This window comes from Ambystoma mexicanum, chromosome 6q, assembly GCF_040938575.1.
Source record: "Ambystoma mexicanum isolate Mex_15411 chromosome 6q, UKY_AmexF1_1, whole genome shotgun sequence".
Lineage (NCBI taxonomy): Eukaryota > Metazoa > Chordata > Amphibia > Caudata > Ambystomatidae > Ambystoma > Ambystoma mexicanum.
This window is the reverse complement of record NC_090937.1, coordinates 1,168,633,564-1,168,659,698: the sequence shown is the minus strand read 5'-3', so window position 1 is coordinate 1,168,659,698 and position 26,135 is coordinate 1,168,633,564. Positions and strand designations below refer to the sequence as shown.

Genomic DNA, 26,135 nt, shown 5'->3' with positions numbered 1-26,135 from the left:
AGATGTTTAGAGTTCATTGTGGCATCCACTCTTTGGAGTGACCACTATATGTTGAATTTCCTTATGGACATTCAGTTAAATTAACAAAAGGAAACATGGGTAAAATACCAATGTGAACCCTGCTGGAAAAAGAATCTCTTGGGAGTAAAAACATTATAAAAAAGGATTTAATGATTGAACGCAATCCACTAATCTTGAGTGAAAGATGTGTTTACCATTGATAACATGCGTTGACAAAAAATCTTTAATTCTTTTATTATGGGAGTCTGTATGCAAAATAAGATTGAGATTAGAACTAAGCAGTACTCGCATGTGCTCGATCCATTTTAGCCAACAAGGAAAGAGAAATGAGGAAGACTGTTAGGAATATTAAAAAGAGTAAACTTGGTGGTGAATTGGAGAGATTACAAGTAGCAACATCTATACAATGTTTTAAGAATTGTGCCAAGGGGCATGCCTTTTACAAATTGACACAGAAAACATGCTCAAAAGCTCAACTAAAAACCTGGCTAACTTTTAGAGATAAATTCCCTGAAGAATGGAGAAGTGGAAACGCAAGTTAAAGCAGTCTTAGAGTCAGTAAGGGTCACCCATTTTGAAAACTTGTATGCAAAAGAAAACGTGGACTCAGTTTCATTGTGTAGTTTAAAGGAGTCCAATAATTTAGAGAATACATTTTGACCATGAAATGATTCTAGACACCATCCTCTGGGCTAGTCAATCGAGAGCTCCTGGCCCGAACAATTGATCAAACAAATTATTAAAGGGCAATCCGCGCAACTGAGCTACCAGCTCATTTCTATTCTCGGACAAATAATCTCTTATTATTCCAATTTAAAAAAGAGGGGATCCGGCTCGGATCCCAAGAATTGCTGCCTTAGAACGATACTCAATGAGGACAGTAAGATCTATGCATCCATTTTATTGAAACATCTAGGAGGCATGGGTGATGAAAGTGGGCCGTCTGAGCAGATGTCCAACAGTGTTCTGGAAACAATATGGGACTAGTCTCAACATGTTTGTACTGAAGTGCTGCCAAGATTTAGTGACGCTGCGATCTTATTTGTGTGGCGACAATAGACCTTTTCTTCACCTTCGATCTTGTGAGTAGGAACCTTTTATGGCAGCAGCTACTAAAATGGGGGATTCCATTAGGGCTCCTAAGATTAATCGCCAGGTTGCACGAGTCTACTTAAGTGCAGGTGAGGTTGAATAAGACTGACATCACGTAAGATTCGTACTAAAAATGGTTTAAGACGTGGGTGCATTCTTGCCCCCTGTCTTTTTAACCTATATCTATCAAACATTGGGGAAGAGATAGAGTTTGCTGCTTTTGTTCAACCAAGAATTGGACATCTAAAGTCATATGGTTGGCATATGCTGACGATTTTATACTAATGGATTATACAGTAGTGGGATTGCAATGTTTGTTGAGTGCGTTTGATGGCTATGCGTCGCAGTTTATTTTAAAAATCAACACAAAAAAACAATAAATTGAGGTTAACATTAATGTCCAATAAGAAGAATATGAGAGGTCATTGGACGCTGAGTGGGGTCCCACTTGAGCGGGTTAGAGATGCGATACTTCTGGGTTTTTACATCTCGAGTGCTCAAAACAAATTAAACATTAAAAGATATTTCAGACATTTGACTGAGACTTTAGTTTCGCATATGGTAGACATCAAAAATAAATACTGCAAGTATTCATTTATCCAATTAATTAAAAGTCATACCTAAATCAACGTATGGTATTGAAACTTATGCTGACTGGGCATTTAATGTCATGGAGAAAATGAAAGTATATTATGGCAGAAAATCTTGGCCATATTCATTGCAATACCTTCAGCTGCTAAAAGGCCTTTCCACTGACCGGTGGCCTTTAATGTGCATAGACCAAGGTCATATCTTTCTATCATAAATTACTAGTTCCCTGTCCTCTATTGTTGTACACAGATTTGAATATCGTTAGGTTAGCAAGAAAAGTCAAAGTGCTGAACGATTGTGTAGATCATTGCGATGTCATTTTGTGTTAAATCAGTAAAACACAGAAAGTATTGATAAATGACAAAGAAGGGGTAAAACCAATTGCTTTATCAAATGATTGGTGTATAACGATGGACAAGCGTCATATCTATAAAAACCTGCAACAATTAAGATATAAGCACAAGCTTATGGGAACTCTTGCACCCTAATGGCGGATTTATTCTCGTCCTAAGGCCTGGAGTGACTTCACACGGTTTCGCTGGAACCAATGTAAACCTCAGGAGGAGATTTGGTAAGTTAAGGAAAATGGCGCTGAAACTGCTAAGTGTCAATTCTGTGGGGTTCAAGGTGAACTGGAAACAATTGAATATTTGGCTCCTCTATTGTGAATATTTAAAAATAATGGATGGACTTTTTTGGTACTTACTTAAAAACAAAGGGAGATCATAGATCATGCTTCCTTTTGGAAGAGTTGTCTAAGTGGTACCCCTGTTTCGCTTGCCTTAGCTGTGGTGGGTTTTATAAACAGTCTTAATTTGGAGGTGGAAAATATGCATTTTAAGAAAGATCTTACTGCCATTAAATCAATGGGTTTTTATTAATGAAAATAATGGATAGGCTTTATTCTGGAACCTTTATTTTGCATTTTATAAACTGACACTTTATACCATGTTATAGGTTAATTCTATTACTTTATGTATTACAGTGGTTGGCTTGGAAAATCAAACCTTTTGCCAAATTCAAAAATCATTTCAATTATAATCAACCGAACACTTCTTGTAAAACAATTACTTGCATTAAAATACAAATCATGAAGGCATTCAACAGGGTCGAATGGCCTTTTCTGTGTGCAGCGAATCAGTGGGCTGGCCTGGGCCAACAATGGACATCTGGGGCCCTGGCGCTATACTCCACGCCATAGCCAAAGTTTTGGTCAATTGTATCGCGTCAGAGTCCTTCCCTTTGTCACAGAGCACACGACAGGGCTGCCCCCTGTCACCTCTTTCGTTTGCCTTGGTGGTAGAACCGCTAGCGCAGGCGATCCACAAAATGCCCAAATACGAGGGCAGGTCAAGTCGGGGCGGGAATACAAACTTGCATGATTTGCTGATGACATTTCAGCATATATCACTCACCCAGCGGAAACGATTCTTGCCCTCTTTGCAACGTTGGCAGAATATGGCTCCCTGTCAGGATTTCGCGGTAATCTAAACAAAACAATGGCTCTCACACTGCAGCAATCTTCTGCCCTTCTGAGCCACTTGGTAGCAGACTGTGGATTCCAATTGAAAGCGGAGGGAATCAAGTACTTGGGTGTAGAGATTACAAAATACTTATCAAGCCTGTTCCGTGCAAACTATATGCCCCTATGGAACGCTATTAAATCATACCTGGGGAGTTGGTCCAGCATAACAATTTCCTGGACAGCCAGATTCACATCAATTAGGATGAACATTCTCGCTAGGATATTTCTCTTTCAAACACTAGCAGTGATTGTCCTGGAGGCATTTCATGCAGAAGTACAGCGTACCCTACTTACATTTTTATGGGCCGGCCAGAAACCCCGGATACCATACACAACCTTAGTAACACCCAAGGACAAAGGAGGTATGGGTTACCCAGATCTGAGTATTATAGGGCTTCGCAGCTTGGCGTACTTTTGGTCCACTTGTGGGAAAATACCAAAAAACAATGGGTTGGCCACGAGAATAAACTATTTGCGCCAGTACCCTTGGGCGAGTGGCTATGGGTCCCTTATAGGGCCATGTCAAATCCGTGAGCACCCAGTTTTAGAAGTATTATGGTCCCTCTGGCGCCCCACACAAAAAATGCAGGGAGTGACATCCTGGCCATCCCCATTCAGTTGTATATGCCCCCCCCCCCCCATTAGGGACCTGTTGGTCAACTCGAATCGCTTTCAATCCCAGTATGAGGATTGTCTGGTTAGAGCAGGGCACATGTGGAAGGAGGGTACCTACACGACAAAATCAGAACTAGAAGCTGCGCAGCAGGGCGTCACTATAATCACTGCTGCGCTACTTACAGCTGAGAAGCGTGATGCTATATCTGCACCCTGGGTCGACTCCCTTCGAAGGCCACTAGCCCCCTTTGAGTGCACACTGAGTGAACAACGCGACTCAAGAGGTTCAATAGCACACTTGTATATCGCACTTATCACTAGAGGCCACCTGCTACAACCAAGCACAAAGGCCAAATGGGAGACAGAGCTAGGGTTGCCAGATTGCCCAGACACTTGGCCAGTGAGGTCATTTACCTGTGAACGACGGCAACGGAAGAGGTCTCTCAGGATGCAGATGGCGTCCCCTTTCCTTTGTACGCAGCTCCTGCTGCTGGCTTTTTGCCATGGGGACTCCCACACCTGTGGCAATGGCACGGGCCACTTGTCTTGGGCCCCACAAGTTTTTAGGGTATTTGCTGGCGTCCTGGCTCCTGCTCCGGTCGCACCACGGCTGCCTCCACATAGAAAGGGTCCCCCGGCTGGTCTCTTCCACAAAGGCCTCCCTGTTACTCTCCTTCTGCTGTTCTCCTGTTACTCTCCTTCTGCTGTTCTCTAAGGAACAAGTTACTTACCTGTAACTGTTGTTCTCCAGCATGGGTCTGGCATGGATTCACATGCTCATGAATATTCCCCGTCGTCAGGCTGGGAATCCTCCGTAAAGAAAAATCAGTATCAGTTTCGTTTCTGATCTGTCTTTCGTAATAGTAACCAATCACTGATCTCTGCGTCATACTGACCAAAGCCAATGACTGCCATCTCCCTAAGCCCCGCCTCTGGCAGCCATCTTCAGATTTGGTAGCACGTGAAGTGGCAGTATGACCAAGTGAAGAGCCGCAGAGGGGTAGGCGGGAGGGTTCGCATGTGAATCCATGCCAGACCCATGCTGGAGAACAACAGTTACAGGTAAGTAACTTGTTCCTTCTCCAGCATGGGGTCTGGCATGGATTCACATGCTCATGAATAAAAGAATACATAGCAGTACACACATGCACAACCACGGGAGGTGGCAAAGGCTCAACATTAAGCATTATATCCAAAACTCAACATTAAGCAATTCTTACCTCCTCACCAGGCTCACCTTAGGCGAACAGATTGCGCAGCACTGCTTGGCCGACCCTGGAATCCCGATCGACACAGTAGAATTTTGTGAAGGTGTGCGTCGACCTCCACGTCGCAGCCCTGCAGATGTCCAGCAAGGGCACACCAGATATGAACGCAGTGGTAGCTGCGATCGCTCTGGTGGAATGGGCTCTCGGACAGCCAGGCAGCGGTCAGCTTGCCAACCGATGACAGTACATGATACAGCCGGAGAGCCATCTGGAAATGGAGGCCTTCGAGAGAGCCTTCCCCTGATTGACAGGTCCAAAGTTCACAAAAAGTTGTGACGTCTTCCGAAAACACTTTGTGCGGTCCACGTAGAACTTCAGCGCTCTAGCCACATCCAGCGACTGCAAAGTCCTTTCAGCCTTCCACAAAGGCGACGGAAAGAAAACAGGCAACACCAAGGGTTCGTTGAGGTGGAAGTCCGACGGCACCTTGGGCATGGAGGGGTGCGTCCTGAGCACTACCCTCGTGTCGTGAAAAGTCAAGTACGAGGGCTTGCAGGAAAGGGCCTGGATCTCTCCCACCCGTCATGCGGAGGTGATGGCCACAAGAAACGCCGTTTTCCACGACAAGAACTTCAACGGAGCCGAGTGCAGAGGCTCGAACGGAGGTCCCATGAGCTTGGTCAGCACCACGTTGAGCTCCCACGCCGGGGCCGGAGCCTTCACCGGCGGGAACGATCTGAACAGTCCCTTCATGAATTCTTTCACCAGACGATGAGACCACAAAGACGTCCGTCCCGTGGTTCTGGTGTATCGGGAGATCGCAGCAAGATGAACCTTGATGGACGTGTGCGCCAGTCCAGCCTTGGCCAGCGTCAGTAGGTACGGCAGTACTTGGGGAGCCGTAATCCGTAGAGGGTTAATCTTCTGTGCGTGGCACCAGACAGAGAACCTCTTCCCATTTGTGTCCGTAGCATTTAAGAGTTGAGGACGCTCTGGCCTTTGCAAGAACCTCTCTGCAGTCGGCCGGTATGTCGTAGCCTCCAAACTCTAACGCTGCAGGAGCCAGGCCTGCAAGTTCAGCGACTTCGGGTCGTGATGGAGGATGGCGCCTCCTTCCCTGGAGAGAAGATCCGCGTCCACTGGCAGCTTGATTGACGGGGACGCTGACAAGTCCAGAAGGTCCGGGAACCATATCTGCCTCGGCCACACAGGTGCGACGAGGATCATCCTGCACCGTGACCTCTTGAGCTGGTTGATGAGCCGGATCAGCAACGGCAATGGAGGGAATGCGTATAGAAACAGGCCCTCCCAGGGGAACGAGAAAGCATCGCCCATGCTCCTCGGCTGGGGAAACCTGCTGGCGAACCTCCGGCACTTGGAGTTCGTCGCCGTCGTGAACAGATCGATCTGGGGTGTGCCCCACCGTCGGAAATGGCGGTCCACTAGATCCTGTCGTAGTTCCCACTCGTGGCACGAGCGCAGCTCTCTGCTGAGCGAGTCGTCGATGGTGTTTTTTATTCCTGCCAGATGAAACGGCACCAGAAACATCCCTTGGGCGACGGCCCAATGCCACAGATCCTGCGCCTCCTTGGACAGGGCTGGGGATCTGGTACTGCCCTGCTTCCTGATGTAGAACATGGTGGTGGTGTTGTCGGTGAAGATCCTCACCACCTTGCCCTTGAGGGACGGAAGAAAGGACCCGAGGGCCCAAAACACTGCACGGAGCTCCAGGACATTGATATGGAGGGACTTCTCTGTCGGAAGCCAAAGGCCTCTCGCGTGCAGATTTTCGGTGTGCGCTCCCCACCCTTCCAGGGAGGCATCCGTGGTCACTGTCTTCTGGTGGCCGGGGGTCTGGAAGTCCATGCCCGCCGTCAGATGCGCGCGGGTGCCCCACCACCGGATCGCTCGTCGGAAACTCTCGTCGAGTGTGATCCTCTCCTCGAAGCTGCCCGTCGTCTGGATCCAGCGCGCGTCCAGGAACTCCTGCAACAGGCGCATCCGGAGCCTGCACAGGCGGATGAGATAAATGCAAGAAGACATCATTCCGAGGAGGGACTTGATGGACCTCACCCTGGCCGCGTCCGCAACCAGCATCCGCTGCACCTTGCCCAAGATGGCCCTCGTCCTTTCCTCCGACGGAGAGGCCAGAAGCGACACTGTCAAGCTTCGCTCCCAGAAACAGTGCGTCTTGCGCGGGCACCAGGTGGGACTTGGCGTAGTTTATGGAGAATCCCAGGTCCGTGAGTAGTTGGACGGTCCTTGCCGTGTGCTCCACGGCGAGCTCCTTCATCTTCGCTCGGATGAGCCAGTCGTCCAGGTAGGGGTAGACGTGGATCCCCTCTAGGCGCAACCGCACCGCCACCGGTGCGAGGCACTTGGTGAACACCCTGGGTGCCGACCTCAATCCGAAGGGAAGGGCTCTGAACTGGCAGTGACGCCCTTGGACCACGAATCTGAGAAACTATCGGTGTCCCTTTAGGATGGGGATATGGAAGTAGGCATCCTCCAAATCCAACGACGACAGGAAATCGCCCTCCTCCAGTTGACCCAGGACGTGTTGGAGGGTGACCATCCTGAACTTCTGTGCCTTGATGAATTTGTTCAGTCGTCGTAGGTCCAGGATGGGACGCCATCCTCCCGTTTTCTTCTTCACGAGGAAGTATCTTGAGTAAACTCCGGAGCCCCGAAGCCTCTTTGGGATGAGCTCGATGGCGCCCTTCCTGAGCATCGCCCTTACCTCCAAGAGAAGTTGAGGGACATGATGTTCCTTCCTGGCCACAGGGGGAACGCGCGGGCACCTCTTTAGAAACTCGAGCGCGTGACCCTGAGCCAGGGCGTCCAGCACCCAACGGTCGGTGGAGATGGACTCCCACATGCTGACGAAGCTCGCCAGCCGGCCTCCCACCGGTTCAGTCCTGCTTCGACGAGGCTTTGCCGCCTTGTCCTCCTTGGCGACGACGGCAGGGGTCTGCCCGACTTGCCTCGTCCCCTGTAGGCTTCTTGTGACGACGAACAGGCCGCTTGATGATAGGTGGAAAACCGCCGCCGGAACCTTTGGAGGCACCCTGTTTGCCTCCGCCGCTCCGAAAGGGCGGCCGTCGTTGCTGGAGAACACCAAGAGCCCGGGCCGTCTCCGTGTCCGCCTTGATGGCTTGTAGGGAATCGTCCACTGTTTTCCCAAATAGGCTGCTCCCGTCGAACGGCATGTCCAAGACTCTGGTCTGCACGTCCTGACGGAAGTCAGTAGCCTTGAGCCATCCACGCCGCCTAAGGCACACGCCGTTGCCCAACTGGCGAAATCCAGTGTCCGCGATGTCCGTCGCTATCGTAATGGCGTGGTCCGACGCCACTTCTCCTTCCTGCAAGATCTCTAGGGCCTCCGCCCATTTGTCTGGTAGGAAGTCCAGCAGGGGGGCGAGTTTGTACCACAACTCCCTGTCGTAGCGGGCTACGATAGCCAAGACGTTGGCAGCCTTAATCGTCGTCGCTGCCGATGAGATTACTCTGCGTCCCATTGTGTCCAATTTCTTTCCCTCGCCGTCCGGCAGGGAGGTTGACGTAGAGGCCGCGCCCCCTCCCCGCTTTCTTCCTGGCTGCCGCGGAGACGACCGAGTCCGGGTTCGGCTGTGCCCGAAGGCACAAGGGGGCCGCATCCGGGACCCGGTACTTCTTCTCGTACCGATCCCTTCTAGCCGGCGTTGTGGATGGGTTCTTGAGGAGGGCGAGACCCTCATCCCAGATATCGTACAGTAGAGGTACAGCGAGGACCGTCTTCCTCTTGGTCTCGCGCCGTTGATAAAGGAAACCTTCCTTCTTCTCTTCCGGGCAGAGCTGGAAAAGCTCGGATGCCCTGGCGATCATGGCGTGAAACGATCCAATCTCGTCGGGCGGGGAAGCCCGGGTGGGAGGTGACGACGGGAGATCCTCGTCGTAAACCTAGTCGTCTGTACCCGTCGCAGCCGTGTCAGTCCCCGTATCATCCCCACGTGTAGTGGACGGGGAGGAGGGCTGAGCAGGGCGCGAAAGCTGAAAAGGAGGTGGAGGATGAATCCGTAAGAGGAGGGCTCCCAGAAGGGCCTGGCTCCGGGTCCCCCATCGGGAGCGGTTCCTCCGTTGGTGGTAACGGCAGTCTCGTCCTTATCTCCGAGCATAACGACTGTATAGCCAACAAAATGGCTGCTGAATTGTCTTGCAGCACTGGTTGAGGGGGTTCCGACGGGCGATCAGGAGCCCCGTCGGTATCCTCGACGTTCTCGTCGTCTCCCACGACAGGATCCCTCCCGACAGGATGGTCTTCTTCCACGCCAGAGCCGTGGCTTAAGACTTTGATCAGCTCCTCCTCAGTGGTTGAGGCCGAATCCACGACGACCTCCTGCCCCCCCTTTTTCTTCTCCGTCGGAGGTTTCACGGGGGTCCTGTCGATGGGCATGAAAGAGGACTCCCTCCGCGGTGGCAGGGAGATTCTGGGCCCCGAGGTCGCCACCACTGGTGTAGCCTCCACAGGCTGAGCCAGGGCCGCCGCGACTGTCTCGATAGAGGGCTTGGCTGGATGGATCAAGGCTTTCACCATCTTAGGTGCGCTCACCGCCTTCTCCTTGGGGGGAGGGTCACCACCTCGCTCCCCCTCCGATGGGGCCTTCGAGCACGACCGGGGTCTCTCCAGGAGCTTCGCCGGGTGCTCGGCCTTCCTCTTACACGAGCCAGAGCGTTGGCTCGTGGTTGATGGCGCCGGGGAGGATGCGCCCTGCCTGGCGCCCGTAGAGCCCGACCGTTCGGCGCTCCTGGTGCCAGCGGACTCGCGGTGCTTGGCCTTCTGTTGGACCCCCGTCGCCGGGGCGCCCTCAAAGGTCTTAGAAGACAGCTCGGACTTCTGGCTGTGGTCAGTATGACGCAGAGATCAGTGATTGGTTACTACTATGAAAGACAGATCAGAAACGAAACTGATCCTGATTTTTCTTTACCGAGGATTCCCAGCCTGACGACGGGGAATATTCATGAGCATGTGAATCCATGCCAGACCCCATGCTGGAGAAGTGTAACATCCCATGAAGGCTTCTGGGATTATGGATTCATGAACAGGAAGGGGGAGTGGGGGACACAGCGTCCCCCCCTCTCCCCAATCCCCACGGACCCTCCAAACAGGTGATCCGCCTCACTTCACCCCCAGGGTCGGGATCCGAAAGCGGTGGCCTTTTCCTTGCCACCTGCAAAGGGGAATCTAAGGGAAGTAGATAGGAGGGTGCCCTAAGCTTTCTCAAACATCTCTACCCCAAATCCCACCAGATTCTGTGGTTTATTCACCACCAATGTGCTAGCTAACCAGGTCCAACTCGCTTCTTTTCAACCAGCTGCATCCAAACGAGTTGTAGGGACAGGAAGCAATTCTTTTGCCCTTCTTGAAATAAGTCCATCCTCATAGCATTTAACTTGTGTAGTCTGTAGTCATCCTTAATATTACAGATTCCCTATCTTTTTTCAAGAGTCACATACTGTTCCTTACATACATCTAAGAGATCAAAGCCCATTGGTCTAAGCAGTGGGGCAGAGGTTATAATGATTTCCTTCACTAAATTACACGAAATATGCAAGACCCTATTCAGTTGCCTTTCATTACAAAAGTCCATTTGAGCAATGTCTCCCAAGTATTGCTCTCAATTGGGGAACAGTGTCAAAAGCCTAAGAACGTTCCTCCTATTTAAAGTAATTTTTCGACGATCTGGGCAGTTGTTCCAGTAACAAACATCAATAAAGGATCACATCTCAATGGGATAGATGTATCCCCTTTCTGTATGTTGACCATTGACTTAGGCTCTGTCTGCTGTAATTTCATAGCCCTCATCTTCTTTGCTCCACAGTGCAAAAGATCTGATCATCTGAGTTTGATTTCAGTAATTTCACCCCCCGATTTAGTTGCGCTTGGGTAGTACTAGCTCCCCCTATCACCTTTTGGGCGGGGCCTCGTAGAGAGCATACTTGTTGGTCATTTTCTACATTCATACCGATATTGGGCAAACTTCTGAATATACTGAAACATTCATGAGGTCCTCCTAGCTCTCATCTTATTCAGGTACCTCTAACTAGAACTTCTCCCACCGTTTCGCCAATGTTATTCTTTATTTTCTTTTGTGTTGTTCCTGGCCTGTTAGCAAAACAAGAACCTCTGCTGTCATTACCGAACTAAATTCTGTAGAAACGTCAGAGTTCGGATTTCTTGCTTTTATCGGTTCTTTGGTTTCCAAGTTTGCACAGGTTTATTCCCCCTATATCTTTTCTTATTTTTCAGGCTAGACATCGAATAATTGGTTAGGGGGTTTTGAAGATAGTCTCCTCGCAATTCTCAGCCGACATGCAGATCTCTTGACCATCAAATAAAGGGCCTTCTTGGTCATAACCTGCAGGTACCCCGCCGACTCCACAGTGGTCTGAACATCATCTTGAATCTCTATTACTGGCGAGTTCAATCCAGGTCGTTTTTTTCGCCAGTATGTAGTCTAAAGAAATTCTACCTTCAGCATTTTCTTTAAGGTGCTCAACTTGCCACCATATTCTCATAGAATTTTCGCCTTGCAGGAGACTTTACTCATCTACAGAATGTATAGGGTTCACATTAACAGATAGTTTAGTTTGGTTGCTGTCACATCCCCTTCAATCCACGCAACATTGTAATTTAATGTTATAAGCAGGGCACCATGGTCCTGTATTTTAGCATTCATCAACTCGTATAACTTCACAAATTATATCTGGGCAGAATTCAGCATTGGTATAGATGTTTCTGCAGTGTTTACAATTGGCCCCACAGCATGAGCAGTCTTGGTCTATAAAGGCTAGAATCGTGTTGAGAAGAAAGTGGATGAAGAGCCAGTTGCAGACTCCGGATAAAGCACGAATGAGGCGGCTATGGGGGAGTTCTCCACGTTATTCATATTGGAAGCTGGTTACGGGCAGCGCACCTCAAACTTGTTCAAATCTAATTAAATGTCCTTCAACAAAACTGGCAATCATTTCAGCCCGAAGCCAATCCACTCTTTACACAGCTTGAAGTTGGACGTTAGCAAAGAGTGCACTTTCCCGAAAACCCTCATTCAATACCAGAGGTTGTTTCTGTAGTGCATCTTCAGTGAGAACCTGGACCAGAGTAGCAAGAGCTCTTCGTCACCGAGTTCAATTGATCTGGCTAACAAAACCTCATCCGGTATATCTGGAATTATAAGAACCCGCGGGATGCGCATTTCCATGTTATTAAGCAGAAGGACAATTTTTTTTTGTTTTTTAAATAGTTATTTTTGTCATTGTAGTCTTTATAGCCCAAGGGGGAGGGATCGAGCTCAGGGTTTTAATTTTAGCACAGATATGCGGGACCCCCCACCACCCAATTCCGTTCTGCATTCCCCCTCCATTTGCACCTGAAAAATCAACCTCCTATTATCGAGTACAGGTAATACTTCCTTTCCGTACAACCAAGTCAAAGTAGCTGAACCCACGCACGGGTTATTTTGTTGGCCCGTATTAGGTTCAGATGAATCACAGCTTCTCAGAGTCGGTCCCCCTGCAGCAGGATTTCAGCTTCCAAGCGCAAATCAGGCCCTCGCCCTTAGCTTCCTGAACTTGTTCCTTAAAACGTTGGTAAAGAGAGACAGTCTTGTCACGTTCCTCAGCATCTGAAGCCAACCAAAGACTACTGCAGGCGGCCAACACTTAGCACCGCCACTTACTCGTCAGTGCTACGCGTTTTACACAGGATATTATAGTCTCCTCTGCAATTAAAGGGACACCGTTTTTCAACCAGGAGTGTTTGATCGGCGTTCACGAGAACTGAAAAACGGCTGCAGGCTGCCACTTAGTACAGCCACTTAAAGTTTATGCACTATGTTGATCTGTAGTTTTAATTATTTATGTGTTTTTATATACTACAATCATGGTTGAACAATGTTTTAACCAATAAAAAAAATGAACATTGCAAGACAGCTAAACGACAATATTCCATACAGTATAAATGAGGGAGATAAAGTTTCAGTGCAATTTCTCGGTCCCCCTACCCGACTGACATTTTCCCTGGTGAGGTTGAATGTGAGGCCTCAGGAGAAAACCAGATCAGTAAAGAGGGCAGACCAAATACCCTGGTGTTATCCAGTGTAACTACTATCACACTGCCGTGTGTTACCGTACACGTCTACCTGGTAGCAGTTATACGTGATTTATAGTTGGGTTGAAAGCTGCACCCTGGGAGAGGGTGTACAGGTCATCCCATTAAAATTCAGTGCCATGTACTTTCACATGTCTTTTGTTTGCCACCTGTAGGTCTGTGGCAACCTTCCACACCTCTGTTTTTGGGCCCATCTGCCCAACTTCCAAGCACCGAAAGCTGCAATTTACCAAAAGTTATACGAAATGTGCAGGGATGCCTAGGGACACTAAAATACACCCTCACCCGAGAACATTTTAAAAGTGCTACTTACCTACAACATGCTAGTAAAGCAATATTTTAATTACCTGGTAGCAACATTAACAACGGTGCCTATAGTTAAGAAACTGGAGGACTGCCTTCTATTCTACACAATACTGTTACCCTGCATTTCTGGTAGCTTCTGCTAAAAGATGCTTTAAACAAAAATAAAAACAACAACAACTCAAATCATTCCCTCCCTCCCTCCCCCAAACCGAACGATGAACCATGCATCTTAAACACTAATGCACTAAGCAACACCGAAATCAATTTCACACTATATAAAACCACCAACTAATATAAAAGCATACAAAATACATTAAAACACAAATATGTATGTAGTAAAGGTGTGAATGAATTGGAATGTTACCTCTAACAAATAAAAATATCTATTAAACTGTGGACTCTTGGTGTCTTCCAAGCCTTTAAGTTGCCTTGTTATAAAGAGAAATATGTCCTGTTAAAACAAAACGGGAAGGTTAACCATTATTAATGCACGCATATACGAAAATGGCATTACGTCTTTTCAAGTAACATGTGAATGTAATAGCAATAGAAGTAAACAAATCAACTCGAACTGCAGTACCTTGAGTTTGTCGTGAGAGGTGTATGGGGCTTCTGGTGCATATATCCGGAAGATATCTGCCAAGCAGCAGGCTACAAGGAGACGGACATCTTTGTTGGGATTCCTGAGGAAGAATTCTGATGCAAGGTGTAAGGCAAGTGGTAGATATTGTTGTTTCTCATCTTCAGAGTCCTGGTCCATATCCATAAAGGTTTTGACAACCATCTGCAATATCAAAAAGAAAAGTCGAGTGTCCGTTTAAATTCTCATAAGCCATATAACAAACGCTATGTATTTAAAACTGCAGATAGAGAAATGGGGCGGCCATATGCTTTAGACAAATGGGTGGGTACTCGAGAGGTTTTTAGGGTTAGCTATGTTACTGTTTCTAAGGAAAGCATCCTGTGGAATGCAACAGTGCTAGTGAATTGACAAAAACAGAATGGCTGAATAATAGGACTGTCTGCAATTAATACACTATAAGTCGGAACGCCATTGAACCAGCCCTAATAGTTCAAACTTCCAATTGTGAAGAGTGCATCAACCTCTACCACTGACGCAATTAAGGGGAGATGAGCACCAAGATTTTACTGGGATTTATACTGTGCCCTACTGCCATTTGCATGGTCTCAAGCTGCTCTGGGCGATCTGAAAGAAGATGGGTTATGTTAGTGGGGAGAGCGGGAAATGGAAAATAGCTTAGCTTTTTTGGTGCATGCGGACCACAAGTACCCTGACCTCTTACGTAGTTGTGTTTCTAGGTGTTCTTTGTCTGCATGCCACAAAGGAAACAATCGCCACTGGCTAAGGATAATAAACTCTTGGCAAGTAAGAAATCGAGAGAAGAGTATACGTGAAGAACTGGGTGAGCAAACTACATTTTATGTCTAGGTAGTAGCCTGCAACTTGAAAATGTACACCTTTTGTCATGCCTCTATTGGGGTAAGATTTCAGTGCACACCAGCTATGTTGACGCACTACCCTACATTTTCAGAGAACTGCGAATAACTCTGGGTTATAATGCATGGATGCCCTTGGGAAGAGTGATGGTGGCAGTGGTCGAAGTGTAAGAAAAGAAGTAGTGCAACTATGTTACCTGCTGACCTGCCCCGCTTCTCACAAACCCCATTGCCCTGCTCCCTCCCACACACAATACAAACCCCCAAAAACATTTGCCTGCTTCTTAAGGGAATGTTCAGTGCAGTGCACGGAAAGTGCAAGTTTCAACTTCTTCCTACAGTGTTACTTTAAAACGAAACCGTTTCTTTTCAAAATAAAAGTATAGGAGCTGTAAAACTTAATTTAAAAAGTAGAGGAGCACCGCTCCCGCTCACTCCTTCCACACACGTGCAATGTATTATGTATTTATAATGTATTAATAAAGTCCTATCGGATTAACTGACCATACATAAGCAAGAACAAGAGTGAGCAGAGCAACCTCTTCAAAGCTTTACAGAGAATAAAGTGCAGAGAATGGAACGCCTAGATCCCATCCTTAGTCAACTGCTGCCGTTTCTGCAGTTCAATGGCACTCACAAACCAAACTATTATGCCTTACAAATCTAAGGCTTTATGCCTACACCCTCCCGCCCCCCCCAACAGAAGGAGGAGAGTTGCTTCAGCAGCAGAGTGTATTATCTTTAAGACAAGTGCATCCATATGCAACACCAGGGTCAGCATATTTAATACACAGACAGAGGAAGTCACATTCGCCTTGTGTCAGTATTGGGAAGGCTACACGGCTGTGCTGAGGGCCAGTGCAAGCTTCTTTGTGAGGAAAGCGCCATTACAACTATGATACTCGGATGTAACAACCACAGATTTGTAGTAATCACTACTGCATTACATACAAACACAAACTAATAAGTAATACAACTCATTAATACCTAAATCTTGTGATTATTTTTAATGGTACTTTTGTTCTTTACTGAACAACTGAGAGACCTCAGCCAACGCATTTCAGATTGGAAAGTCCATCAGGCTGTCTACAGAAATGCAGAATGTAGATAATTACAACATGTACAATGACACCATTACATAATTTACATTGATATTGATTTACAGATCATGATTATGGGGAAAGGTGAAATATCATCATCATCATTGCCCTATCGCCATATGGATAAAGGGAATTACAGGACCGGAAAGCTAAGCAGGCTAACACAGGTCTTCCCCACCCCACCAGTCTACAAAGCAAGATAGAACTCAAACAATAGGATGCTTCTCTCGGCCTTCCTCAGGGGACAGCTCGAGAGAAGACCAACAAGTGATGGTCATGTCAGGACCCACAGCAAACCAGTGAAGGAAGGAGCATTTGTCCATGCACATTGGAGCTTGGAGGACCCCTACGTTTGAGCAGTGGCAAGCTAGGGATAGCACATCCCCTTACTCCAATGGTCAGTCCACCAGTTTTGTCCTTAGCAGCAAGGTTCACTACTCCACCAATACTAGCACAAAAGGTACCACTTGGCTGACCTCACAGCCCTCCAGCCAGCACCTGGCACCATCTGCTTCTCTGAGCTTCCCAGATGCAGCAGTTCAGTCAAGTTCAGGTGTCACAGCCCTGGACCATGCCAGATGCGCAACTTCCCTCCACCCCACTACACTCCCTAAACAGAATATCCCACCAAAACAAAAAGCTTGTGCCTTCCAGCAGTGGGATTGCCAACCTCAAACACTACATGTTGATTCAGGTTAATTCTGCTCAAGTATTTCTTTTACGTTGAAGATCTATCAGTATTTTGGTGTTCCTGATGTCCTTTTCCTTAGGATTTCTTCTAGCAAAAAAAATGTGTGTTTTCCAAGTGAATACCAGCTTTATTTAGTTTCTATGGAATGCAACTGGTTTGAAAGGGAATGTTCCTTGGCTGGAAAAAAAAAGGGTCCAAGTTCACCTGTATCACTATACACGGAATTCTTAAAAACGAAAAAGAACTGGAGTAACTGGACCAATTGGATCGAAGAAAACTCCTATTCTTTGGGTCCAGAGATGTAGATCTTGTTTTAGCGCCGTACCTCAAGGTCAATACATGATCCCTCCTTGTAGTGATTAGGAAGGAATAGATTTGTGGTCTGACTTACGGGCTTAGTCTGTCCGTTTTCAAATGTCAGGGCACAAAACAAAAAAGCCTACTGTTTTATTAGTGCCACTTTCATCAGGGCTAGCGCAGACCGACACTAAGTTGTGTGTGGTCTTATTTCTTCTGTGTTGAACGCATCTAAGTTGTCAATAGGAGTGCCACTCTATAGAGGAGAGAGCAGGACGTGGGGAGTGAGAGACAGAATCTATATTAGAAGGCTGTTACATCCGTGAAACCAAGCTAAATATAGCTTCTTTTCTTGCTAGCAAATGACAATACAGACAACTGGGACTCTCCCCCCAGCCCCCCAAGAATACCCCCGTAACGAGCTGGAACCACAAATATCCCCTGATGTCTACAGAGATGGCAGAGGCTAGATACCTGGCTTTTACAGAGGACTTAGTGGAGAACATTTTGGCAAATCATTCGATTTTAGGCACAGAGGTTATACACGAAATAGGAAGTAATGGGAATGAGTGGAATTAACTCGAGATTTTGAAAAAAACAACTGATCCGAACGGAGCTACATGGGACAATAATGACCAAATATCTTTGTGCACATGCAGCCCCAATGGGCCCGATTATCAGAATCGTACCCTGAATCTTTTTGGAACAGGTACAATTCAGGAAGGACTTGTCATATATAGCAAACAAGTGCACGAGAGACTGGTTAGTGCTCATCATAAGCACAGCAATGACAGTGTCTGAAAAAAATGATGGAGATCCAAGAAAAACAGGATACCTTAAAAACATCTACTGTCATTGCTAGCTTTAAATAGCATTGAAGAACTTGATGCAACAATGAAAGACTTTAAAGAGTTTAATCTTAACAAGAAAGTGGGAAAACTAAGGAAGGATCTGGCCAACTTCACAGAGGAGAGAACATACCCCTATAAACAGACGCCTACTATGAGGACCAGAGCCAAGCATCTACATGTCCAACAGTATAAACAATATAACAGGAAACGTATCCAGTCCCGCCACAGGCCCTCGAATTGGACCTTCGAGTGGTAGCTAAAGCGGAAGCAATCAAAGCCCGACAACTCCTAGTGGCCTTTCGAACAACATGCAGAACAGCAATGCCCCCCCGTCCCACCCCAGCCCAACAGTTTTTTCATCTGGGCCAAGGAAAAACAAGAAACAAGGGGAGAGGACAATGTAACACCCAATGGCAGAACCAGTCACCACAAGTCACACACAGCAGGGGGCGGGGATGGTCAGGAGCGCCTCCATAGGAAAAACAGTGACCTGGCATATTGATAATGATACACCGAGTAGTAGACTACCTACTAGAGTAGCTCCTGGACGAAGACATGACTCTGTAGTACAACCACAAGCTGCACAGACTCCCTTCAGCGAAAACTCTCTAGTGATGAATCTCTCATAACAAGTCTCATCACAGGAACAGGCACTTTTGGAAAAAGGTCTTTCCTTTTTACCGACTTCCCAGCACAATCCTTTTCAAACTCGGATTGAGGCAGCCCAATTGATCCGCAAAATTAGACTATTAGACTTAACAGCATTTTGGCACCCTTTCAACTTCATAAACTGAGAAATGTGCGACGAACTTAAGAAACAAATCCACCTTTTATCCACCCCCAAATGGGATACTCCCTGAATCCATTACATTTGAAAAAGCTCCATTCAAAAGTATCGACAAATTCGAAAAAGAGCAACATATTTTTCACAACTTCTCAACCAAAAAAAAGAAAAAATAGCCCTAAGGGTTTTGGCAGACAACAACCTAATCATCATAAAACCAACAGATAAGGGTGGAGCGACTGTTATCCAAGATGTGGAAGCCTATAATAAAATGGTCTTAACTTTACTCGAAAATCGAACCAGCTATAGACAGCTAGGAAAAAAGACTGCACCAAGGAAATACAGAGGCTGATTTCACCTATTCTAGAAGAATCAATATCTGAAGGCCACATTAACCTGAAGGAATAGGAGTTCTTAAACCCGACAACACAGGAGACCGGCTTTCTACGCATTACCTAAAGTCCATAAAGGGAGAACACCAATCTCAGGCAGACCAATTGTGTCAGGCATAGGATCTGTCTTGGAACCACTCTCGGAGTTCGCAGACTACTTCTTAAAACCCAGAGTATGCAAGATGCGCTCTTATCTGAAATATACAACAGCGGTATTCAAACTCCTGAAAGACGGGCAGTTCAATCCAGAAACCCATCTACTAGTGACCATGGATATCGAAGCACTGTACACACGAATTCCTCAGATGGCCACCCTCCAAGCTTATGCAAAAGACCTTGAGAAACCTGGACCCTCTGCTAGAAACTCCAGTCAATCTTATCATGCAGCTGGCAGAGATTGCGCTAACAAAAAATTATTTTGTGTGGTCATACATTTTCATTTTTGAGCAAATATCGGGCACTGCTATGGGCGCGACCTTCGCAACCAGCTTAGCCAATTTATATGTAGCTGCTTTCGAGGAAGACATCATGTATTCCGATACAAACCAGTGGAAATCCCAGATGGAACTCTGGACAAGATACATCGACTATGTAGTCTTGATCTTCAAAGGAACAGAACCGGAGTTAGTAACCTTTATGGTTTGGTTGAACGAGCAGAACAGACACCTGACCTTTACAGAAACCCACAGCATATCACAGTTATATTTCCTAGACCTGCAACTTGAAATACAAAATAACACGATAACATTCGTGTTTAATAAACCAACCGACAGGAACCCTTTGTTGACCTTTTCGAGTTTTCACCCAGGAAGCCTGAGAAATAATTTACCTTTCGGACAATTTCTGAGGTACAGGAGAAACTGCTCGAATACATCGGACTATGAAAGACAGTCTGAACATCTTGCCAAAAAACTAAAAAAACAGAGGTTACCCGAGACGGACTATCAAGCAAGCTAAAAAGAGCATGCAATATTCTACGTGAAATTACTTTGGAACAGCATGAAAAGCAAGAAGATAAAATTACAGCAGTCTTCACTTACTCTCCCCATCACTAATAAAATCAAAAGAAGAGGTCCTTAGACTATGGCCAATTCTGAAAGTGGGAGAAAGCAACCTGGCCACACCATGATTTGCGATGAAAAGGGATAAGAACCAAAGGGACTCTGATACACACCTACAACAAGGCACCAAAAGACCCTTCATCTGAGACATTATGGAACCAGGTAAAATCAACGGGACATGTGCCATGTGGGTCGTGCAGCGCCTGTCCTGGAACTATGACAACTAAAACCATAGATATTGGATGGCGTTACCCATGGACACAAAAAGACATGACTAATTGTGACACTAGGAATGTTATCTACCTGATCCCGTGTCCACGGGACTTAAGATATGTGGGGATGACCACTCGCCCCATAAAAACAAGACTAGCTGATATGCATATGCACTAAAAAGGTTTCAGCACCTATGGTTGAACATTTCCTGGAGAAGAAACACAAACCGACCGAATTCCAGTGGATCATCCTTGAGAAGGTGACGATACCAGCAAGAGGAGGGAATCTTCATAACCTGCTTTTCAGACGCGAACAGCTGTGGATATTTAGACTCAAAACAGATGTCAACGGTCTGAATGAATCCATGTGTTGGCAAACTCTTGTAACTCTGTAAGTGTACAGTCACAATCGCTTTACAGTGACATTTATGATGTACCCCTTCCATGTTTACGAGTGAATGTACTCCCTGTATTTTCTGTATACCAGTGGTTTTTAGGATTTCCACTGCGAAATTGACCCATTACATTCTTGTTCTTTCCATACTTGTTGTTTCCAACATCTGTTCTACCGCTGAATAGTCCTTTCAAAATGATTCATCAGTTTTATAATTTTCCCAGCATCCACAGAAAACATAGCCCAATTCTAGAAGAACGCATTACTCCCGCCCGAGGGAATGGCATCATGACCACTGAAGGCAAAACAATACAATAGGATGCGTATCATATACACGAGACACTACTTCGTGTCCTGGCTTTTAGATAGTAATATGCACTAGGTTAATCTGCTCCATATTAGCATGGCTGCCTATTCCCTACACCTATGCACAGACAACATCTTACGTGTGATGCCATCATGCTTCACACGTGACCGCAAGGCAAAAGAGACGAGTTTACTTAAAATAAACGCTGTGTGACCGCAGACGAGTTTTCCGACGGCACGGCTGCAGTAATCACAGCATTCTCTTGGAATGAAGGTGTCCCTGGGAACACGAGAGGTGAGTCCATAGCGGATTTGGCCACCGACGCACGTGGATATAAAAATATATTTGCACTCACTTGCTGTAGTTGGGGAGATATATATATATATAAAAAAACATAGTAGCCAATATAGTGCACTGCCTAACTCGTAGCTGGTGCTAGGGAAGGGAACTTTGGCTAAGCTCCTAAATGTATAAAAAAACACATGTAAATGGTGGGTTGTAGCACTACAAAAAAACCCCACAAAACATGCCACAGGATTTCCCAGCACTCAAGACCAAAAACACCTTCTTAAAAAAATACTTTGTTTTTATAATGAATAAAAACGAACGACCAACTGTACAAATATGCAATAAAGGGCAGGTATAAATCAAAAACCTCCCCATGGCATACAGGTTAAGCAACACTCACCCCCCAGGGTGGAAAATCGTCACATGTTCCGCCTGGATATACCAAGCGTCCTCAGGCTGATCAGACTCCATGCGGTATTATGTGATCCCTACTCATCATCTCTGATCACGTGGAGGAGCTGCTCGCTCGAGTTGCTTTCCTTATGTTTTAAATGTGTTGTGTTTTCACGAATGTGGAGTTTGATCAGCCTGAGGAAGCTAGGTACATCCAGGCGGAACGTTAAAAAGGGGAGGGGATGTGGGGGGTCGCCGCAAAACATCTTCTTTTCCCATATACTGAATGGGGGAAAAACTTTGCGCACGGCTACAGGTGAAACCGCTGGACGGATTTTGACAAAATCTGCGACAGGTACAGGGGCTTGGTCCAGAAAGCGTGCTTTTGTAAATTTGGTCACCATCCGTGCAGTAGGTTTCTTTATAATTATCAAAAAGTAGGTCTAAAATAATTAGTAATATCCATGTTCGCTCCGCAGTCACACTTCCCTGTTCGGTCGACGAACAAGATCCCTATTGGCTAAGGGGCTGGCGTCATGACCGCGGACACGCAACGTCTCTGCCCATTGGCTGCTGCAAAACATGTTCTGCGTCAGATGGTTTGGATGCACCCGACATCTTAGATACGTGGAAAGCGGAGCAACCACCAGCGTACACATGCTTTTTCATGAAACTATTTTGCTGTGTCACAGAGCATTGGGAAAGGTTCAGACAGTAAGACATGGGTGATCAATGCATTTGTTCTTCGGTCATCATGATGTAATTTCTATGGACACCTTGTACGCACAGTAAATGTGGGGTGTAATAACGATAGCACTTCAGTCCATGTAGTGGGCAGGAAATTTGTAACTGTTGAAAGCACACGCGTATTGGTAGGCAACATTGAAATTGACAACATGCCGTGAATGCATTATTTTTTCCAATGGCTATTATATTCATTAGTACGCCGCCATGGGTGGCACATGCTACGGTGGTTGTGGCCAGGGCCTAGAGTCTTGGATGCATGGCCGAAGGACGAAGGCCTTACTTCCAAGACTGTAGGCCCTGGCCACAACCACCGACGCATGTGCCACCCATGCATACGCCCGTAGCGTTGCATTTTGATTGGCAAGTTGTGGGGAGTGTGTGCAGTGTTGGGTGCATGGGTAAAGGCCATGCACCCAAGAACAAAGTGGTAAGTATGAGACGTGGAAGACACTGCACACCCATCCCATGTAAGATCTACAGACATACAGCTAGGAGGGAAGCCTCTGGGCAGAGGTACTGAAGGATAACACACCTATAGAATAACCCCCACTACCACACATCACCGAGGTGGTTGTGGGGAGACCCTGCACTCTTGGGTGCATGGCTAAAGCCCATGCACGCAAGACTGAAGTCATAAGCAGTGGAGTTACAAGTCAATATGGGTGTGGTGGAATGTGCTAGTTGTGTTGATGCCCTAGTGTCTTAACTTCATGGCTGCAGACGATGGTCCGAAAAGTAAATTTATAAGCAGGTAATTTACAAAGGCCATGGTTTCCATATGCAGCGATGGTTGTGGATAGGAACTATACTCCTTGTACCTTGGTTGTAAGGCATAGGTGGTAGGTTACTCACCGAAGATGGAAGGGCAGGCAGCCTACAGGCACTGCAGCATATTAGTACCATAGATTAGACGTGTAGATTCCCATGTGTAGAAAATGTCTGCCAATATACTTACTCCTTACTTTGTTCAGAATCCACATACTTTTTTGTTAATTGGCTATCGTACTTGGCGGAAGTATCACTTTTTCCATTTCTGTGATGGAAGAAAAAGGTGTGTTAGTGTCTGCATTTTTTAAAAAAATTTACTACATTGCATAATAGACAGTAAACTTTTTTTTGACCCTCATATTTAGTTTACAAACCAGTGTACTGTGCATTGCGCTCAGTTTCTGAGTTTGCTTTTCAAATCCTTGGGTCTGGGGAAAAAAAAATCCTTGTCTGATTAAAAAAAGCCTTCATTTCCTATGGTACCAACTACTTCATTTTTTCCTTTCAGTGTTTTCTTCATCTTTCTGATCTATGTTATGTTTGTTGCCTTCCTGCACATTTTTAACAGTTCGATACCTGTAGGCATATTCTAACTGTGCAATTGTTCCTACAGATTTGTGATAATCATTTATTTGTGTCATTCTTCCATCCTGTTGGGTAGTTAGATACATGTGTGCCTATTCTAACTGTTTGTAGTCTTTCACATACTTTGTTGACAATCTTGAAGTACACATTATTTCGTAAATTGTGGCTTCAAGAACATTAAATACGCATTTGTTAGGTTAGCTGGCAAATCATTATTCCTACTGTTGTAAAGGTTTTCTTTCGAAGTGACACTTGACCGTGTGCGAATCCAATCAGTTTGCAGTTTTTGGTGCCATCTGCATTATAACGTAGAAGCATAAGTATTATGTAGGCACTGTGTGATTGTATCAGTAAGGTGGAGCGATTGTCTGAATTGCAAATAGTACATAATCTGCCATGGTTTGCATTTTGTACAAGTTGCTTAAATGGAATGCTCTCACTATTTGGTATGGAAACATATACAAATCACTCATTTGGGATTTCTTCCTGTATCACTTTGCTACAGAGGGTGCATGTATGTTTCCACATGCACGAAATTTGGAAGATTTCATTTACAGGTATGCTTTTGTTTTCCAATACTAATAGTATGTACATTAGACATTCTTGTGGATCTTCTTGTGCGTTTATAGTGAATCTCACCATCCAAGCACAGTCGTCCAATTGTTGCCTTACTCCATGAACACTATGTGTTGTCAGGATTGCTTGTTGCATTTCTATGCAGCACTAACATTTGCAAACACTATTGGTCTGTGCGCTGTGCTGGTAAATATTGTTAACAATTGGTGGCAATTGAAAGAATATTCATTGCTACATTTGCATAGCAACGTACCCCACTTTCATTGGTAAATTTGAATGGGCCAGCAAGTTCTGTATCTGAGTGCATTTTTCGGTTTTTCTGTTGCTTCTTTGCTGATGTGCCTAGCTTACATTCCGCAATAGGTTCTAGGTTTGCGGCAATTGATGAAACTTTAGCTTCTTTTCATTTCTTTGCGGAATCTGCTGTTGCAATTTACTTTACTTTTACCACGTTTCACTTTATCTGGAACAGGGTATTGTTTCAGATGAGGGGTGTACAGTAAACGGAATCTATTGTATTCTAGAATGCAAGGAATATCAGCTTTGACTTTACTTGCATCAGAGTTCATTAGCAATAGACCGTCAAGTCTACGTAAGCGTGATAATGCCACGTAGCTCATGCCTTCCTTAAACACCGTCTTTCCTATATCCATCAATGCTTTCTTTAGGGTAAGACCTTGGGATTTATGAATGGTAACTGCATATGCAAGAGTTAGAGAAAATTGCTCTCTAAGTACATAGATGTCTTTGAAGAGGAGGAATCGAGCAATTGAGCGCCCTATCCTTTTCACTTCAGAAACTTTATCAAAGCGAATATTTACAAACTGAATGTTGCTATCACGTGGGTATGATTGAAAGCCAACAACTGTGCCCAGTGCTCCATTAACTAGCCCTTGCTCTACATCAAGGTTACGTTTAAGCATTACTCTACAATTTAAGAATAATTTCAATATTTTTTCCAACCCAGCTGAGTTGGAGATTGAATTTTCTAAACTATTTAGTCTAGTTGTGGCTTGCTCACACATGGGTACTGTCATACCATGTACGTCTAGTTTGTGGCGCTAATTTCTATTATTGCTTGCATTTCTTTCTTTAACATTCTTTCATTGAATTTGAAACAGCTTGCAAGAGTTGGCATTAAGGCCATACAATTGACATTTTTGTGCGCCATTTGTTCCATAACATCGGTTGCACATACATTATCGCCATAAAGTGCATGTATATGCTGGTTTTTCAATACAGCTTGTGCTTCTTGCGATAATACACCAACGCTAATACTTTAAGATGTTGGCATAAGTGAGATCTGCAGATTGCCTCATGTTCTCAGTTAATTCTCTATATTGGAAATGTTGCCAAAGGTTAACATTACCTATCTGTTACGCTCACCTGGACCCCACAGGGGTGTCGATCGGACCCGGACAGCTGCGGTCTCTGTCAACGTGATGCGTAGTGCAGAGATACCTGTCTGGACTGGCCCGCCTAGTCTGGTCTGCTGGACCCGAAGAAGTATTTTCCTGCAAGTGGAGACAGGGATTAGCCACCTGTGGGTTTTAGTGATGGCCTCCCAACTGTTCTCACTCTCCCCCACTAATCACCTCCGATATCCCCTTAGTAACCTCACCTTATGTTTGTAAAAGATGAACTCTCCATCCTGCATGTCTTGCAGGGGCGCATAGATACCAGTTACTTCACTGGTTTGAAGGCGTTGGGAGAGTTCCGGTAAGCAT

At 45.9% G+C, this 26,135-nt stretch overlaps 1 protein-coding gene across 2 annotated transcripts in view; it reads right to left on the bottom strand.

Annotated features, from left to right (window-relative positions):
* Positions 1-26,135, bottom strand: part of PDS5A (PDS5 cohesin associated factor A) — a 1,291,333-nt gene that overhangs the window by 1,200,671 nt on the left and 64,527 nt on the right. For both annotated transcript variants that reach the window (XM_069631774.1, XM_069631773.1), the window contains exons 3-4: positions 14,085-14,288; positions 13,869-13,955 (exon numbers count right to left, since the gene is read on the bottom strand). In XM_069631774.1, coding sequence (XP_069487875.1) covers positions 13,869-13,955; positions 14,085-14,288 — 291 coding nt within the window. The remainder of the gene's footprint in view (positions 1-13,868; positions 13,956-14,084; positions 14,289-26,135) is intronic.